General features: G+C 38.5%; 1 protein-coding gene across 2 annotated transcripts in view; it reads left to right on the top strand.

Annotated features, from left to right (window-relative positions):
• ADAMTSL1 (ADAMTS like 1) overlaps nucleotides 1–20736 on the top strand; it is a 1026618-nt gene that overhangs the window by 725434 nt on the left and 280448 nt on the right. For both annotated transcript variants that reach the window (XM_036856350.1, XM_036856351.1), the window contains 2 exons: nucleotides 12919–12993; nucleotides 16419–16576. In XM_036856350.1, coding sequence (XP_036712245.1) covers nucleotides 12919–12993; nucleotides 16419–16576 — 233 coding nt within the window. The remainder of the gene's footprint in view (nucleotides 1–12918; nucleotides 12994–16418; nucleotides 16577–20736) is intronic.

The raw sequence follows: 20736 nt of genomic DNA, 5'->3' as shown, positions 1-20736 counted from the left end.
AATACAAATTGGAAAAGAAGAAGTAAAACTGTCACTGTTTGCAGATGACATGATACTATACATAGAGAATCCTAAACATGCCAACAGAAAACTACTAGAGGTAATCAATGAATTTGGTAAAGTTGCAGGATACAAAATTAATGCACAGAAATCTTTTGCATTGCTATACACTAATGATGAAAAATCTGATAGAGAAATTAAGGAAACACTCCCATTTACCACTGCAACAAAAAGAATAAAATACCTAGGAATAAACCTACCTAGGGAGACAAATGACCTGTATGCAGAAAACTATAAGACACTGATGAAAGAAATTAAAGATGATACTAACAGATGGAGAGATATACCATGTTCTTGGATTGGAAGAATCAATATTGTGAAAATGACTATACTACCCAAAGCAATCTACAGATTCAATGCAATCCCTATCAAATTACCAATGGCATTTTTTATGGAACTAGAACAAAAAATCTTAAAATTTATATGGAGACACAAAAGATCCCAAATAGCCCAAGCAGTCTTGAGGGAAAAAAACGGAGCTGGAGGAATCAGACTCCCTGACTTCAGACTATAATATAAAGCTACAGTAATCAAGAAAATATGGTACTGGCACAGAAACAGAAACATAGATCAATGGAACAAGATAGAAAGCCCAGAGATAAACCCATGCACCTATGGTCAACTAATCTATGACAAAGGAGGCAAGGATATACAATGGAGAAAAGACAGTCTCTTCAATAAGTGGTGCTGGGAAAACTGGACAGCTACGTGTAAAAGAATGAAATTAGAACACTCCCTAACACCATACACAAAAAAAACTCAAAATGGATTAGAGACCTAAATGTAAGACTGGACACTATAAAACTCTTAGAGGACAACATAGGAAGAACACTCTTTGACATAAATCAGAGCAAGATCTTTTCTGATCCACCTCCTAGAGTAATGGAAATAAAAACAAAAATAAACAAATGGGACCTAATGAAACTTCAAAGCTTTTGCACAGCAAAGGAAACCATAAAGAAGACGAAAAGAAAACCCTCAGAATGGGAGAAAATATTTGCAAACGAATCAACGGACAAAGGGTTAATCTCCAAAATATATAAACAGCTCATGCAGCTGAATATTAAAAAAAAACAAACAACCCAATCCAAAAATGGGCAGAAGACCTGAGTAGACATTTCTGCAAAGAAGACATACAGATGGCCAAGAAGCACATGAAATGCTGCTCAACATCACTAATTATTAGAGAAATGCAAATCAAAACTACAGTGAGGTATCACCTCACACCAGTTAGAATGGGCATCATCAGAAAATCTACAAACAACAAATGCTGGAGAGGGTGTGGAGAAAAGGGAACCCTCTTGCACTGTTGGTGGGAGTGTAAATTGATACAGCCACTATGGAGAACAGTATGGAGGTTCCTTAAAAATCTAAAAATAGAACTACCATATGATCCAGCAATCCCGCTACTGTGCATATACCCAGAGAAAACCATAATTCAAAAAGACACATGCACCCCAATGTTCATTGCAGCACTATTTACAATAACCAGGTCATGGAAGCAACCTAAATGCCCATCTACATACGAATGGATAAAGAAGATGTGGTACATATGTACAATGGAATATTACTCAGCCATAAAAAGGAAGGAAATTGAGTCATTTGTTGAGACGTGGATGGACCTAGAGACTGTCATACAGAGTGAAGTAAGTCAGAAAGAGAAAAACAAATATCGTATATTAACGCATCTATGTGGAACCTACAAAAATGGTACAGATGAACCAGTTTGCAGGGCAGAAATTGAGACAGAGATGTAGAGAACAAACGTATAGACACCATGGGGGGAAAGCCGCGGGGGGTGGTGGTGGTGGTATGATGAATTGGGCGACTGGGATTGATGTATACACTGATGTATATAAAATTGATGACTAATAAGAACCTGCTGTATTAAAAAATATATATATAATTCAAGTCAAAAAAAATCCATAAAAGAAAAAAATAAACTGGACTATATAAAAAATTGAAAAAAAATAATATCAAAGAGCATCCCATCCTCTTGTCAAAAAAAAAAAAAAAACAAATCTAAAATGTTTATAGAAAGTTGTGGAATATATATACACCTGTAGATTTTTTGAGGAAGTATTTTAGGTACAATCCTTGAGGACAGTGTTCTTGAGAAAGAGCTTTTGTATCCCATATATGTGAAATGGCAGAATTTATGATTCCCATGGAAAGCTTGTCCATTTAACTGAGAAAGAGGTTATCTAATTTCTGAAGCAGGTCTTTCAGAATTGTTGATTAATAACCTTTAAATATATTCTGATGATTGGCATCATGGTTCTGTCAACAAAGCCAGACTAGATTAGAGCAGATTCATTTGAACATAGTGCAGTGTGCCTTTACGGGAAGGTTACCCAAGGAATGCACAACACAGTGAGAGAGAATGTAGCCACCTGCCTTGCCAGCCATACCAACTAAATTAATCATTGAGAAGGCAGGTGATGAAACCAGCCTTCTCACACATTCTCCAATGTCTTTTTTTTAACCATTTTTTAAATTGAAGTATAGTTAATTTACAATGTTACACAATGTTGTTAACACTAACAATGTTGTGTTAGTTTCAGGCATACAGCAAAGTGATTCAGTTACACATATACACATATTCTTCTTCAGATTCTTTTCCATTATAGGTTATTACAAGATATTGACTATAGCCCCCTGTGCTATACAGTAGGTCCTTGTTGTTTTTTTTATATATAGTAATGTATATATGTTAATCCCAAACTCCTAATTTATCTATTCCCCACCTCCGACCCCCACTACCCACTTTGGTAACCATAAGTTTGTTTTCTATGTCTGTGAGTCTATTTCTGTTTTGTAAATAAGTTCATTTGTATCATTTTTTTTAGATTCCACATATAAGTGATACCACATGATATTTGTCTGACTTACTTCACTTAATATGATAATCTCTAGTTTCATCCATATTGCTGCAAATGGCATTATTTCATTCGTGTTTATGGCTGTGTAATATTCCATTGTATATTGGAATCGTCTTTATCCATTCCTCTGTCGATGGGCATTTGTTTCCATGTCTTGGCTATTGTAAATAGTGCTGCAATGAACATTAGGGTTCATGTATCTTTTTGAATTATGGTTTTCTCCATATATATGCCCAGGAGTGGGATTGCTGGATCATATGGTAACTCTATTTTTAGTTTTTTAAGGAACCTCCATACTGTTCTCCATAGTGGCTGCACTAATTTACATTCCCACCAGCAGTGTAGGAGGGTTCCCTTTTATCCATACCCTCTTCACCAATGTCTTAAACACCTCTCTGTGCACAATACTGTATTAAATGGCAAGTAGAAGAATCTTCCAGCCCATCTCTAATCATTGAGAATTTATCATCAAATGAGACAATTATTAATAAATCTACGGCTCAAAGACTGGCTTTTTATCAGCATGCAGCAAATAAAAATAATTTTTTTTCCTATCTTGCTGTTTGGCAAATGAAGAACACCATATCTTAAAGTATATTCTGGGACGTATCAGCTGGTGTGAAAAGATGATACGTAAGAAAATGTTTCCCTGGGTAAACACATTGGGAACACAGTTAAATAGAGTGAAATGGATTTCTTTGGTTCGGGAATCTTAAGATATTAATTAATGTGCTTTGGAATTTCCATGATTGGGATATAGTATGTGGTATTTCCCTGTATATTTTATCTTAGGTCCCTTTTTCAGGAACCATCTTGCAGGGCTGATGCTTTGTCTTCTTTGTCACTGATTATGTGGTGCCTAGTATGAAGCCTGACACTAGGAGACACTCAAAAAGTATCTGTGGAATAAAATAATGAATTTGCTGATTGCCTGATGACCTGCCAGTTGTCTATTAGCCCTTTATAGAAGCACAGAAGAATAGGCTGTGACTCTTCCTACGTCTGGTGCTGTGTACTGCTGACTGTTCATGTTGGCACCAGACTAAGTTCTCTGTATTTCTCTTTGACTTGGCAAGTGCAGAGAGGCATCTGGAGACATTCCATTCTTGCCTGGCCCGCTCTCTCCATCCTACCCTCTTCCCTCAAGAACCTTGTAGGTTCCTCCCCATCTTCCTCAGGGAGTATACAAAGGCGGCGACTGTGTCAGCCGAAAGCTTGCGTTAATGCCCCGGCTTGTGGAATGTGAGTCACTTCTCAGCAGAACAAGAGCGAGGCTGCCTGAGCCATGTGGGGGTGAGAAGCCCGCTGCTGAGCACTGCAGAGCCACACAGAAAGCTTTCCTTCTACTTGCACTTTACTTGACCTGTGGCTCAACAAAGACTTTCTATTTCTAGAAATCCCATTGTCTTAACTGCTTTGAATTTCTTTTGTAAACTTAAAAACCCATGTCTTTATACAAGGCATTTAAAGCTCTGTGAGCCCTGTCTGAACATTTGTTGTTCCTTTTCTATATTCCCCTTACGTAGTATTTTGTTCTTCTATGCCACAAACTCTTAGCTATCCGAAATTCAACCTTTTCTTTAACAATGCCTGAATTAAAAACAGCTAAAATGTTGTAGTGTGTGTAGCATATTCAACATTGTAGACAACTTGATAAATGTAACCTTTTAGGGAAGGAATTGAGAGCATATGATTCTTCTTTCTCATTCAGCTGGCTATGTGCTAGGGGTCTTGGAGCGTTTAAAAACATCAAAATAAACGGTATTTCAGTGCCTATCCTTAAAGAGACTTGGAATAGAGAGATAAAATGATATGTACAAAATACTGTGTTCCACGCTGTACACCTATATATGGTATACATATCTATAGCCATACCTATATCTGTTCACAACAATATTATAAAGTAGGTGTTGCTTTCCCTGTTTTACAAACAGAGAAACTAAGGATCAGAGAAGTTAAGGAACTTCTGAAATTCATTTATTGAAATTAAGTTCTCCTAAAGACAGGATGATAATGTTAAGATTCAGAGAAATTGGCTAGCTTTGGGGATTCCTTTATTTAAATGAAATTCTTCCAGTGATAGGATGGTAATGTATAATATTAGAAAGACATATGTGAAACAGAGAATTTCACAGAGCTTCTGAATATGCTGGTGAGTTTTAAAATAACTGCCTTTCCCTTGTCTTCTGGAATACCCCCCTGTTCTTTGACCTTGGGTTACTCATTATACTTCTCAGAGACTTGATTTCTTCATCGTAAAATCGGGATGGTAGCATCCTCTTTGCCCATGTTACAAGTTTGGGGTGAAGGAATAAATAGTATATTTCAGGAGAAGTGAAACTCTTCAGTGCCGTGTAAATATAAGGTATTATTGTCACAAATAGAGTTCTAAATAAAAATGCCTGTGATGTGTTTGGAATGTGTATAATACACCTCTAATTTTTTAACAGATGTAGAATTGGGGAGTGCTGCCACTGAACTGTGGCTAAGTTTTCAAGTAGGATGAAAATTAAATAATTTTTAAAATAATCTCTCAATCGGTCAATTTTTTTTAAATTTTCGATATAAAGAGGGAGTGTCAGGGGAATGTTAATAACCATTTATGGGGCACTCACTACATATAGTATTAGATGTAGATAGTGTAAAGCAGGGACCACCAACCCCTGGGCCGCAGACTGGTACCGGTCCAAGGCCTGTTAGGAACTGGCCGCGCAGCAAGAGGTGAGCTGCAGGTGAACGAGCGAAGCTTCATCTGCCACTCCCCATCGCTCGCATTACCGCTTGAACATTCCTCCCTTCCCAATGCCTGGCCATGGAAAAATTGTCTTCCATGAAACCGGTCCTTGGTGCCCAAAAGGTTCAGGACCACTGGTGTAAAGTATATTAAAGAACTGGAATGCATGATTTCTGCCCTAGAAAGTTTAAAAAATACAAATATTTTCTCTTCTATTCTTTTTTTTTTTAACATCTTTATTGGAGAATAATTGCTTTAAAATGTTGTGTTACTTTCTGCTGTATAACAAAGTGAATCAGCTATACGTATACATATATCCCCATATCCCCTCCCTCTTGTGTCTCCCTCCCACCCTCCCTATCCCACCCGTCTAGGTGGTCACAAAGCACCAGGCTGATCTCCCTGTGCTATGCGGCTGCTTCCCACTAGCTATCTATTTTACATTTGGTAGTGTATATATGTCCATGCCACTCTCTCACTTCGTCCCAGCTTACCCTTCCTCCTCCCCGTATCCTCAAGTCCATTCTCTACGTCTGTGTCTTTATTCCTGTCCTGCCCCTAGGTTCTTCAGAACCTTTTTTTTTTTTTAGATTCCATATATATGTGTTAGCATACAGTATTTGTTTTTCTCTTTCTGACTTACTTCACTCTGTATGACAGACTCTAGGTCCATCCGCCTCACTATAAATAACTCAATTTCGTTTCTTTTTATGGCTGAGTAACATTCCATTGTATATATGTGCCACATCTTCTTTATCCATTCATCTGTTGATGGACACTTAGGTTGCTTCCATGTCCTGGCTATTGTAAATACAGCTGCAGTGAACATTGTGGTACATGACTCTTTTTAAATTATGGTTTTCTCAGGGTATATGCCCAGTAGTGGGATTGCTGGGTCGTATGGTAGTTCTATTTTTAGTTTTTTAAGGAACCACCATACTGTTCTCCATAGTGGCTGTATCAATTTACATTCCCACCAACAGTGCAAGAGGGTTCCCTTTTCTCCACACCCTCTCCAGCGCTTATTGTGTGTAGATTTTTTGATGATGGCCATTCTGACTGGTATGAGGTGATACCTCATTGTAGTTTTGATTTGCATTTCTCTAATGATTAGTGATGTTGAGCATCCTTTCATGTGTTTGTTGGCAATCTCTATATCTTCTTTGGAGAAATGTCTATTTAGGTCTTCTGCGCATTTTTGGATTGGGTTGTTTGTTTTTTTCATATTGAGCTGCATGAGCTGCTTGTATATTTTGGAGATTCATCCTTTGTCAGTTGCTTCATTTGCAAATATTTTCTTCCATTCTGAGAGTTGTCTTTTTGTCTTGTTGATGGTTCCCTTTGCTGTGCAAAAGATTTTAACGTTCATTAGGCCCATTTGTTTATTTTTATTTCCATTTCTCTAGGAGGTGGGTCAAAAAGGATCTTGCTGTGATTCATGTCATAGAGTGTTCTGCCTGTGTTTTCCTCTAAGAGTTTTATACTGTCTGGCCTTACATTTAGGTCTTTAATCCATTTTGAGTTTATTTTTGTGTATGGTGTTAGGGAGTGTTCTAATCTCATTCTTTTACATCTAGCTGTCCAGTTTTCGCAGCACCACAATTGAAGAGCTGTCTTTTCTCTATTGCGTATTCTTCCTCCTTTATTAAAGATAAGGTGACCATATGTGCGTGGGTTTATCTCTGAGCTTTCTATCCTGTTCCACTGATCTGTATTTGTGTTCTTGTTCCAGTACCATACTGTCTTGATTACTGTAGCTCTGTAGTATAGTCTGAAGTCCGGGAGCCTGATTCTTCCAGTTCTGTTTTTCTTTCTCAAGATTGCTTTGGCTCTTCGGGGTCTTTTGTGTTTCCATACAGATTGTGAAATTTTTTGTTCTAGTTCTGTGAAAAATGCCATTGCTAATTTGATAGGGATTGCATTGAATCTGTAGATTGCTTTGGGTAGTATAGTCATTTCCACAATGTTGATTCTTCCAATCCAAGGACATGGTATATCTCTCCATCTGTTTGTATCATCTTTAATTTCTTTCATCAGTGTCTTATAGTTTTCTGCATACAGGTCTTTTGTCTCCTTAGGTAGGTTTATTCCTGGGTATTTTATTCTTTTTGTTGCAATGGTAAATGGGAGTGTTTAATTTCTCTTTCATATTTTTCATCATCACTGTATAGTAATGCAAGAGATTCCTGTGCATTACTTTTGTATCCTGCTACTCTACCAAATTCATTGATTAGCTCTAGTAGTTTTCTGGTAGCATCTTTAGGATTCTCTCTGTATAGTGTCATGTCAACTGCAAACAGTGACAAGTTTACTTCTTTTTTTCTGATTTGGATTCCTTTTATTTCTTTTTCTTCTCTGATTGCCGTGTCTAAAACTTCCAAAACTGTGTTGAATAATAGTGGTGAGAGGAGTCAACCTTGTCTTGTTCCTGATCTTAGAGGAAATGGTTTCAGTTTTTCACCATTGAGAACAATGTTGGCTGTGGGTTTGTCATATATGGCCTTTATTATGTTGAGGTAAGTTCCCTCTATGCCTGATTTCTGTAGGGTTTTTTTTTTTTTTGAAAATGTGACGTATATATATTTTTTTAATTAATTAATTAATTAATTAATTTATGGCTGTGTTGGGTCTTCGTTTCTGTGCGAGGGCTTTCTCTAGTTGTGGCAAGTGGGGGCCACTCTTCATCGCGGTGCGCGGGCCTCTCACTATCGCGGCCTCTCTTGTTGCGGAGCACAGACTCCAGACATGCAGGCTCAGTAGTTGTGGCTCACGGGCCTAGTTGCTCCGTGGCATGTGGGATCTTCCCAGACCAGGGCTCGAACCCGTGTCCCCTGCATTGGCAGGCAGATTCTCAACCACTGCGCCACCAGGGAAGCCCCTGGAGGGTTTTTATCATAAGTGGGTGTTGAATTTTGTCAAGAGCTTTTTCTGCATCTATTGAGATGATCATATGGTTTTTATCCTTCAATTTGTTAATATGGTGTATCACATTGATTTGCGTATGTTGAAGAATCCTTGCATTCCTGGGATAAACCCCACTTGATCATGGTGTATGATCCTTTTAATGTGCTGTTGGATTCTGTTTGCTAGTATTTTGTTGAGAATTTTTGCATCTATGTTTATCAGTGATATTGGCCTGTAGTTTTCTTTTTTTGTGACATCTTTGTCTGGTTTTGGTATTAGGGTAATGGTGGCCTCGTAAAATGACTTTGAGAGTGTTCCTCCCTCTGCTATATTGAGGAAGAGTTTGAGAAGGATAGGTGTTAGCTCTTCTCTAAATGTTTGATAGAATTCGCCTGTGAAGCCATCTGGTCCTGGGCTTTTGTTTGTTGGAAGATTTTTAATCACAGTTTCAATTTTAGTGCTTGTGATTGGTCTGTTTATATTTCCTATTTCTTCCTGGTTCAGTCTCAGAAGGTTGTGCTTTTCTAAGAATTTGTCCATTTTTTCCAGGTTTTCCATTTTATTGGCATAGAGTTGCTTGTAGTAATCTCTCATGATCCTTTGTATTTCTGCAGTGTCAGTTGTTACTTCTCCTTTTCCATTTCTAATTCTATGGATTTGAGTCTTCTCCCTTTTTTTCTTGATGTGTCTGGCTAATGGTTTAACAATTGTGTTTATCTTCTCAAAGAACCAGCTTTTAGTTTTATTGATCTTTGCTATCATTTCCTTCATTTCTTTTTCATTTACTTTTGATCTGGTTTTTATGATTTCTTTCCTTCTGCTGACTTTGGGGTTTTTTTGTTCTTCTTCCTCTAATTGCTTTAGGTGTAAGGTTAGGTTGTTTATTTCAGATGATTCTTGTTTCTTGAGGTAGCATTGTATTGCCATAAACTTCCCTCTTAGAACTGCTTTTGCTGCCTCCCATAGGTTTTTCGTCATTGTGTTTTCATTGTCATTTGTTTCTAGGTTTTTTTTTTGTTGTTTGTTTGTTTTTTTTAAATAACAATGTGATATTGAGGTATAGGCTTGTTTCTTTTTTTGGTAAAGAATTTCACTTATTTATTTATTTATCTATTTTTGGCTGTGTTGGGTCTTCGTTTCTGTGCGAGGGCTTTCTCCAGTTGCGGCGAGTGGGGACCACTCCTCATCGCGGTGCGCGGGCCTCTCACTATCGCGGCCTCTCTTGTTGCGGAGCACAGGCTCCAGACGCGCAGGCTCAGCAGTCATGGCACACGGGCCTAGCTGCTCCGCGGCATGTGGGATCCTCCCAGACCAGGGCTCGAACCCGTGTCCCCTGCACTGGCAGGCAGACTCTCAACCACTGCGCCACCAGGGAAGCCCCTAGGTATTTTTTGATTTCCACTTTGATTTCTTCAGTGATCTCTTGGTTATTTAGTAGCATATTGTTTAGCCTCCATGTGTTGTATTTTTTACAGATTTTTTTCCTGTAATTGATATCTAGTCTCATAGCATTGTGGTCAGAAAAGATACTTGATATGATTTCAGTTTTCTTAAATTTACCGAGGCTTGATTTGTGACCCAAGTTATGATCTATCCTGGAGAATGTTCCATGAGCACTTGAGAAGATAGTGTATTGTGCTGTTTTTGGATGGAATGTCCTATAAACATCAATTAAGTCCATCTTGTTTAATGTGTCACTTAAAGCTGTGTTTCCTTATTTATTTTCATTGATGATCTGTCCATTGGTGAAAGTGGGGTGTTAAAGTACTCTACTATGATCGTGTTACTGTCGATTTCCCCTTTTATGGCTGTTAGCGTTTGCCTTATGCATTGAGGTGCTCCTATGTTGGGTGCATAAATATTTACAATTGTTATATCTTCTTCTTGGATTGATCCCTTGATCATTATGTCATGCCCTTCTTTGTCTCTCGTAATACTCTTTATTTTAAAGTCTATTTTGTTTGATATAGGAATTGCTGCTCCAGCTTTCTTTCACTTTCCATTTGCATGGAATATCTTTTTCCATCCCCTCACTTTCAGTCTGCATGTGTCCCTGGGTCTGCAGTGGGTCTCTTGTAGACAGCATATATACGGGTCTTGTTTTTATATCTATTCAGCCAGTCTGTGTCTTTTGGTTGGAGCATTTAATCCATTTACATTTAAGGTAATTATCGATATGTTCCTATTACCATTTTCCTAATTGTTTGGGTTTGTTATTGTAGGTCTTTTCCCACTCTTGTGTTTCCTGCCTAAAGAAGTTCGTTTAGCATTTGTGGTAAAGCTGGTTTGGTGGTGCTGAATTCTCTTAGCTTTTGCTTGTCTGTAAAGGTTTTAATTTCTCCGTCAAATCTGAATGAGATCCTTGCTGGGTAGAGTAATCTTGGTTGTTTTTCCCTTTCATCACTTTAAATACGTCCTGCCACTCCCTTCTGGCTTGCAGAGTTTCTGCTGAAAGATCAGCTGGTAAGCTGAATCCCCTTAAGATTCCCTTGTATGTTATTTGTTGCTTTTCCCTTGCTGCTTTTAATATTTTTTCTTTGTATTTAATTTTTGATAGTTTGATTAATATGTGTCTTGGCATGTTTCTCCTTGGCTTTATCCTGTATGGGACTCTCTGTGCTTCCTGGACTTGATTGGCTACTTCCTTTCCCATGTTAGGGAAGTTTTCAACTATAATCTCTTCAAATATTTTGTCAGATGCTTTCTTTTTCACTTCTTCTTCTAGGACCCCTATAATTCGAATGTTGGTACATTTAATGTTGTCCCAGAGGTCTCTGAGACTACCCTCAAGTCTTTTCATTTTTTTTTCTTTATTCTGCTCTGTGGTTGTTATTTCCACTCTTTATCTTCCAGGTCACTTATTCGTTCTTCTGCCTTAGTTATTCTGCTCTTGATTCCTTCTAGAGAATTTTTAATTTCGTTTATTGTGTTGTTCATCATTGTTTGTTTGCTCTTTAGCTCTTCTAGGTCCTTGTTAAATATTTCTTGTATTTTCTCCATTCTGTTTCCAAGATTTTGAATCATCTTTACTATCATTGCTCTGAATTCTCTTTCAGGTAGACTGCCTATTTCCTTTTCAGTTGTTTGGTCTGGTGGGTTTTTACTTTGCTCCTTCATCTGCTGCGTATTTCTCTGTCTTCTTATTTTGCTCAACTTACTGTGTTTGGGGTCTCCTTTTTGCAGGCTGCAGGTTCGTAATTCCTATTGTTTTGGGTGTCTGCCCCCAGTGGGTAAGGTTGGTTCAGTGGGTTGTGTAGGCTTCCTGGTGGAGGGGACTGGTGCCTGTGTTCTGGTGAATGAGGCTGGATCTTGTCTTTCTGGTATGCAGGACCGTGTCCAGTGGTGTGTTTTGGGGTGTCTGTGAAGTTTTTATGATTTTAGGCAGCCTCTCTGCTAATGGGTGTGGTTGTGTTCCTGTCTTGCTAGTTGTTTGGCATGGGGTGTCCAGCACTGGAGGTTGCTGGTCATTGAGTGGAGCTGGGTCTTAGCATTGAGACAGAGATCTCTGGGAGAGCTCTCGCTGATTGATATTACATGGGGCCAGGAGGTCACTGGTGGTCCAATGTCCTGAACTCGGCTCTCCCACCTCAGAGGCTCAGAGCTGACACCTGGTCGGAGCACCAAGACCCTTTTGGGAAGTCTGAGGTCTTCTGCTCACATTCAGTAGGTGTTCTGTAGGAGTTGTTCCATATGTAGATGTATTTTTGATGTATTTGTGGGGAGGAAGGTGATCTCTACATCTTACTCCTCCACCATATTGAAAGTCCTCCTCAAGATATTTTAGACATGCCCATCTTTTGGGTCCACCAACATAGGTGAAGGTAAAGGTGGAGTCTGAGTATCTGAAATCGGGCAGGGCACGGTCTTGGCAGGGCCAGAGGTTGTCTTCTATTCTTAACTGTCCTACTCATCCAAGACAGTTACTTTGCTAGAGAGAAGTCCAGATTTTGTTATAATAAAGTCCTTCTTTGAGCATTAAAAGTTATTTTCTTTTTGTAATTCTACACAATTGCTCCAGTCTAGAGAAATCTGAGGATTTAAGACCAGGTTTTAAAACCAGAAATGAACACTTCCAAATTCATTTTTAATGTATCAAAATTCATGTATTTTTTCAAAGGCTGGATCCCCCATGAGTTAGCCAGTGACCAGGTTTTTCAGCATATTTTATTTCGAAGAAAGTGGAAATTTTGATTCCCACATATTGGTGTTCACATTGTAAACACTTTTTTAAAAGATTATCGTTTGGGGGTATATGTAAATCAGTGCATTTATATAGGAGACAATCAGTAATTTTGTATAAAATTATGTGCTTTAAGACTCTGCTTTGTTTCTCTCTAGTGGATGACACAGTGGTTGCTATTCCCTATGGAAGCAGACATATTCGCCTTGTCTTAAAAGGACCTGACCACTTGTGTAAGTAAACTCAGTTGTTGTCCTTTGGGTATTGGGAATTTTAGTAATTATTATTTATTTTTTGTTCCCAGAAAAGATTAAGATTTAGAAATACACATCTTAATCCTCTATCATAATATGGTATTTTGAATACTTCTGTTTATCTTTTGGTTGCCTAGGAGACAGCAGAAACGTCTGTGGTAATTACCTCCAGCCAGTCATCCTGAAAGATACAAAATTGATGTTTCCAATAGGGTGTTCATGAGTTAAGCACATGTTTATGATTTTGTGAATATTATTTTTCATTCTCTCTCTTCTTCCTCTCCAGTCATTCTCAATCTTTTCCTTGCCTCACCTCTTTCTTTTTTCTTCTTCTTTTCAACCTTCCCTCCCTCTCCTTCATTCTTTCTCTTTTAATTCCTGCTCTCAGGCTCCATTACTTTATCAATTCAGGGGAACACAGAAACTCCAAACAGCCTTAACCCTGTGGCATTTGAAGAGAACCATGTGGTCTAGTTAAGCATCCCATGTAGTAAAGATAATGCAAGACCCTAACGTCTTGAAGATAGCTTTTGGAATTCAAGATTGAAGGGTAATCGTAACCCCGAAGATCAAATGGTAGCATGGTCCCACCAGAGTTTGTGCAAGAATTGATCTTCAGTCATGGCAAGCCAGCAGTCCACAGCCACATCTTTTTTTTTATTACCATGTAGTGCTGTTTAGATGTAGACCTGTAAATTACAAGCAGAAAATTATAGACTATAAACCAGGGAAGGGGTAGGAGAGGATATGTTAGCTTTTTCTGCAAAATTCACTTTCACTGAAAGACTTCACTTCAGTTGGTCCCTTGAGCACTTCTGATCTACTCCGCTATGATTTTTCCTAGGTTCCTCCAAAGCCATCTATCATCTTCTGCTCTCTATTCCCTCCCACACACATGCCTAAGAAGCCAATTTAGGTAGCAAGCATTATCTTTTGGCAATTGGATTATAAATGAAATCATTCCAAAAAGACAAACTGGAGGGAGACAAATTGGAGCCTGTGAAAGTTCAGATAGCCTACAGAAGCCTTTCTAAAAATAAAAATAAGTACATTTCATGGGAAAGGTGGGCTTTGAGAGTTCATGTGACATAAAGGAATAAGTAAAGTACAGTTCAGGCAAGGTCAAAAGATGCTGAGAAGTCACCTTATATGGATCCAAGTGCTTTTCTAACCCTGAACATCCCCCAAAAATATATTGTTCATGTGTCAAAGGATGATATATGTGTGTACACTGTTACCATTCAAATGATTTGTTTTTCCCCTTAAGAATTGGACAGAATTAACTGCTGGTGTAACAACCTCAGTCAGAAACAGTATTTTTCTGTGCCGTGAGAGGCTAAAATAAAACATCCAGACTAATGCATCACCAAGTGGGCGACTTACTCCTCATTGCAAAAGAAAGAACCCAAGGGAAGAGGTGTAAGAGGAAAATTGATTTTTATAAATGAATTAGTCTAGCCTCCCAGACTTAGTTTATGATTATTATGAATTAGTAAAGAGGATTCATTTTTATAAATGAATTAGTCTAGCCTCCCGGACTTCCTAATTATGTGATCACTGAGAAGCTGAAGAACTGGCCTTGTTTGGTTTAATTGCTCTAAGGATTTGATAGGTAAAGTGTCAGATGATAGTCATAAATGATTAAAAGCAAAATGGAATCTGCTTTTTCCTTCAGAAGGCATACTGTTGGTAACATATGTATAGCCAAGGAAGTTTCTATTTTTTTTTTTTAATTTTGTTTTTGTATTTGGAATATAACTCAGCAAAATGAATGTGTAAGTAAATGATGCCTTGTTTCTCTGGCAGCCCTTTTACACTTCACTCCCAGAAGCTGGCCCAGTATGGGACCAACCTCAGCAAGAGTTAAGGAGGGCCAAACCAGAAGAGTAGACCATCTGTCCAGGTCCAGCTCATCTTTAATCAGAAGTACCTGGGAGGTACTTCTGGGAGGCCTGGTGATAAAAATTGAATCAGATGCTCAGGCTTAGACCTCCAAGAGTTTTCCAAAACTAAGTTAATTTATGTCCTGGAGATACTTCCACAGATGACTGCAAATACATGGAAGGCAGCTCGAGGAGTGAAGGCTAGAGGAGGGTGATACAGAGATGCTGCTGCTTTCCTCTGATTACAACCACTGTGGTTCTCCCACTCCAGCGTTCTCTCGATGCCTTTTATTCTGTGAGGTTCTCTCAGCCCTGGGACAGGGGAGGAAAGCCAGACCTACTCCCAGAGAAGGGCTACACGACTTCATCTGAGGGGCATGGGCATTTAATTGGACACCAGCATTTTCTACCTGTTGGTATTCCTTCTAGTAGAGAACTTGAAGTAGACAACATCTAGAATAATTTAGTGGAAATACATTAGGTACCTTAGTGCCTCCAGAGACCTTAAAATTGTCCTTAACCCCAAAACCTCAATCTGTAAAACACATAAGAGGGGAGTCATTCTGATCGAATGTGGGTAGGAGACCCAGATCCCTACCCAGGCACCCCATCTTTCTGCTAAAGAACCCCTGCCAAAACCAAGGGTCCTTGTGCAAGTTTTACAAACCATTGTTAGACTTAGTCTATCCATCTTTCATCATGCAGGAGGCAATTATTCTAAAATACTCAATCACATGAGAACTTAACCTACCTTGAAATATATATATCATAATTACCCTCATCCTCAGCATGCTCTGATTTCCTAAAACAAAAGATGCTTCCTAGGCTTTGTCATTGGGCAAATTCAGATCGGAATGCTCCAGGAATCAAGTTCCTCTCTCTGTCTTGAGTTCTTGTGAAATATCATATATGTATATAAGACTGAGTGAAGTAATAAAAAGGATTTTAAAAAGAAAAAGAAGTAAAGAGGATAGTTGGTTCCCTGTCCTTAAGTCACTATAGTTTCTTTATTTTGAGCAATAGCACAATTCAATAAGTAACCAGAAAGTATAAATAAATACAAGGTAATACATGAATATCAAGTCTCACAATGAGTGCTGAAGGAACTCAGAGAGGCACCCTGGGCCTCATAGAGCAAAAGGGAAACTTCAGGGTATTCTAGACGGAGGGCCATAAAGCCTGAAATCAATAAGATATGTATGGGAGATGGTTTACTCAAAAGAATAGGATTGTGGTAAAGTAAGGTCCCCAAAGGAAGTCATCCAGGGAATCAAAGATTTCTTGACAGGGAGCCCTGAATGCTTGGCTAATGAGTTTTAAAATAACTTCATTTGCTGCATAAATTCCTCTGTGATCCAGAGGTGCCCATATATTTTGTTTCTATCACATTTCAATTATGTCAGCCATATAAAGAATACTACTTCTCCCTGACATAGTTCTTTTGCATGAGATGTGCTTGCCTGTGGTCTGTGGTAGCCCTGGGAACATCTTTCTCTCCTCTTCATGTGTTTGATTATGTAGATCTGGAAACCAAAACCCTCCAGGGGGCTAAAGGTGAAAACAGTCTCAGCTCTACAGGCATCTTTCTTGTGGACAATTCTAGTGTGGACTTCCAAAAGTTTCCAGACAAAGAGATACTGAGAATGGCTGGACCACTTACAGCAGATTTCATTGTCAAGGTAAGCCCATTTAGGTACCTTGTTTTCGAGCTACCTCCGAACTGGTGTTACTTATAGTCCCCTGAAGAGAGAGAGACTTTAGGTTTTGACATAGATTTGGAAAGCTTGTTATCCAGGAAATGTTTAATTCAAGGGTGTTGAGCTACATCCTAGACTTTATAAGAACATGCAAAAATTTTAAGGTTCTAGGGGGAAAAAAAAAAAAAAAATATATATATATATATGTATATATATTTGTGTGTGTATAAGTTAATAAAAAGACCCCACTCAAAAAGCCAACATATGATTAGTTGAGGGATATAAACTGTTTTTAAAACAACTTAGGATACGGTCGTTGACTCACATAAGGTATCTGCTGTCAAAGAGAAAGACTAATTAATGATCCATAGGCTTGATCATGCTTCCAGTTGCAAGGTTTTTTTCCCTCTTGTACTGGCAGCAATACCAAGTTGTTTCCTTCTGTCAGAGCTTCCCTAGTCTTCAAGGTAATATAAAACACATTGCTGGAAGCAACATACATGTTCTGTAGGAAAAATGTACATACTAGAAGACTGTTTGGGAATCCCAGTAAAAATAAAGCATATTTTTGCCTTCAGTAGATCAGAAGGACCTGAAGGATTTCAGCTGTAAAGCTGTAGAACTTGTAATGTGTCCAGGACTCCATAAATTTCTCATCATGGGATCTGGAGCCAGAGGACATTTGATTTAAGCTAAGGCTTGATGACCCCATGACAGCTGGAAGTCAGGATGCATGTTGGAAATGTGATAGGCAGTGAGGCTGCATGGAAGAAGGGTTCCAGAGTCCGTCCTCTGTCTCCATCTGCATGGTAGCCCCTTTAATCCAGTCCAGATGCCAGTTACATGGCAGTGAACAAGAAGCCACAAACCATCAGAGATAGCTCCCAATAGAAGTGATGTGGTAGGTAGTTAAATAATTTCAGTTGAACAAACACATACAGTAAAAGAATGAGAGATGCCTTAATTTCTTGAAGCCCTTAGAATAAACCACTTATACTAATTTCCCTAGTAACTTTGCAAGAGTTAATACATATACTGAAAATATAGAATTGAATTCAAGTAATATCGTCCATGTTTGAACAGTTCACAGAATTGTCAAATGCATTTCATATGTCCAGCTGCCTTCTGCACATCACCCACAGGTACAGTGAGCTCAATGTGTCCAAAATTGGACTTGTCTAGCCCCAGAAACCTACTTTATCTTCTTTATTTCTTATCCTGTGGAACAATACACTATTTACCCAGCCAAGTCAGAAACCTCTGATTCACACCAATTCCCTTCTCCTATACACCCCTAGTTAGACATTAAACTTTGTCAGCACTACCTCCATATCATCTCTCAAGACTGTTCTTTCTTCTCCATCCTTGCCACCACTGTCTTAGTTTAGGTCTTTGTATTTCTCACTTGAACTAATGCGATGGGCTCTGAATTAGTTTCCCAGCCTCTGACCCATTGTCCGTGTTACCTTCAGAGTGAGTTTTCCAAAAACCAGAGTGAGTTTCCCCTATTCATGCTCTTGCGTTGCCCATCACCTCCACTCATTGCTTTGGGATTAAAATGCAAATCCATAGCCCAGCATCTGTTACTCTCAATAATCTGGATTCTATCTACCTTTCCAACCTCAGCTTTGACTTTTCCTCTCCTGTTTCAGTCAACTGAATGACTGGCAAGTCCCCCAACATCTTGCACTCTCATAATTCATTACCTTTGCGTAATGCTGTGTCCTCTGTCTGCGATGCTCTTATCTTTTCTTCCCCCATTTTCTTCACTAACTCATACTTGTACTTCAGGACTTTCTCCTTCCAGAAGCATTCTGTGACTTGACCGCAAATTCCAGTTTCCATCACATCTCCCCTCTTCGTGTTCCTCAAGGGCAGGGGCAGAATCATATCTGTCTTCATATCTCCGTAAAAAACTCGACAAGTGCTGGATGAATAAGGGACTTTTACCACATGGCAGTTGCTGAAGTGGGACAAATATGACATCTTTATCCTTCCTGAAAGGACACTGAATCTGAGGGAAGTTGAGTGATGTGCCCTAGCTCACACCAATGACAAGCCAGGACCAAAGATCATGTCTCTACTTCTGGCTCAAAACTCTTTAGTATTCTATGTTGCTTCTAAGCAGGTATTTTTTCTTCAATGTATAAATATACATAGTAAAGGAAAAATGAACTTTGAGGAACTTTTTGATGCTTTCCTAGATCCCTAGCACCTGTAAGTATCTTCTTTCAGAAGCAGGCTGAGCTATCATTTTACTGTCTTTTGCATTATATCATCTTTGGTGACCTAGCTTCAGGTTGCAAATGAGATGAGATTAAGGTTTCATTAGAAAATATCAGGATCAAATAAATGTAAAGTTATTCTAAAATAGATTATATAATTTTTAAATATTTTTACTCAAACTTGAAAATGAGCCAGATAGTGTAAGGAGATATAGGGAAAAAGAAGAAAATTACCTTTTTTGCCAGTGATTTATAATAAAGCAACATTTTCTCCCTTAATTTTCCCCAGGAAATAGCTGAAAATGAAAGATTACCATTTGCTTATTTGCCATCTTTCATGATTTAGGTGCTTAGAAATTACACACATAGTTTGTAACTCAGTTTTCAGTGTCATTCAAAGTATAATCTCTTTTGCATTATACATTAATTTAAGTAACAACTTCCTTTCTAAATGAAATACATAGGGATCAGAATGGTCATTTGTCAACATCTCCTTGGAAGTTTATTGCCAAAGTACCATTTTCGTTTATTTAAAAGGAAAAGACTTTTTTGCACGTAAGGAAGATTTTCTCACAGTGAGAATTCTTATATATTACGATTGGTGCCAAAATTATTTTTGGAATCTCTTTTTCTGGCCACCTTTAAAAATGGACTAAACGCTCATCTTACCTCCTAGGGGAGCATGTCTTCCAAAAATTTGTACTTCATACACTGGCTATACATTTTTGGCAATGCTAGTGTAGAGGGGTAAAAAGGATAAACACTCTAGAATTTTGTATATTCTCCTGCTTACTGGGGGTGTGACCTTGAGTATGTTGTTTTACCTCCTTGAGCCTATTTACTCGTTTGAAAAATGGTAATAAAATCTCCCCCCATAGAGCCTTTGTAAGGAATTGAATGAGATAGTGTGTATAAAAGCAAACAGAACCAAGTGACTTCCTTTCCATCTTTTTCAAATGCTTTAACTCCCAGTCAGACTTATCACGATACCCTGTCTACACAATGGCAGAAAACTGCTTCTCTGAAGACGGTCAGGGGCTGATTGATTTACAAGTGGTACACCCAGGAACAGTGTGGCAGGTATAGCTATAAGACAAATAGAGGTGGGCATAGGCTGGTTGTGACACCTATAATCACATTAATTGTTAGGGGTGATTGGCTATTGGCTAGATGACTGTCTGCCTTAGCATACCCTTCTTCCCTTTCCAAGCCATGTGCATCTTTTCTGAATCTACAGACTCAGTGAAAGATAAGGACCTTCCCAGATTATAAGAGGGTTTTTTTTTTGGTCATAGTCTGGTCTTTATTAGAACATTGAACTTAGCTCTACTTGTGAAAGCAGCTAAGGTGTATTTATACATACTCAGTTTGTGCCCATTTTTAAAATTTAAGAAAGCCATATTAGCTGGAGAGAAAAGTGATTGATGAGTACCTAAGCCACCAAAGTAGCAGAAATACACAGCCTAATAGTAAACCATCAGCGTATCCAGAGCTAAGAACACTGATTCACAATTCATGCATTGACAATCAGAGAACAGTTATTTCCTACAGAGGATAATTTTCTAAATGCATTACACTTCCATAGTTGGGGAATATGGTTAGGAAGATTGGCATTATCCCAATTTTTGCCTAAGTACTCTAGGGAATAGAAAGCTGGTGGTTTCTATTTGCAAATTTAGGGCATTAGGCAGAGATGATGCCTTCATATTTCTTTCTGGACAGCCTTGAGCATTACCCTGTACATAATTCAGCACCCCCCAAAATTGTTTTTATTAAAGGGGACACAATAGGAGGGGCCCCTGGACAGAAATCACACATGCAAAGTTATGAGAGTTCACTTCATCAAGTAAGTTTATAGAACTTCCATGTATATTCTTCTTTCAGGAGATGCTTTCATGCGTGGGGCAGATGGATTTC

Source organism: Balaenoptera musculus, chromosome 6, assembly GCF_009873245.2.
Source record: "Balaenoptera musculus isolate JJ_BM4_2016_0621 chromosome 6, mBalMus1.pri.v3, whole genome shotgun sequence".
Lineage (NCBI taxonomy): Eukaryota > Metazoa > Chordata > Mammalia > Artiodactyla > Balaenopteridae > Balaenoptera > Balaenoptera musculus.
This window is presented reverse-complemented; position numbering and strand designations above follow the sequence as displayed.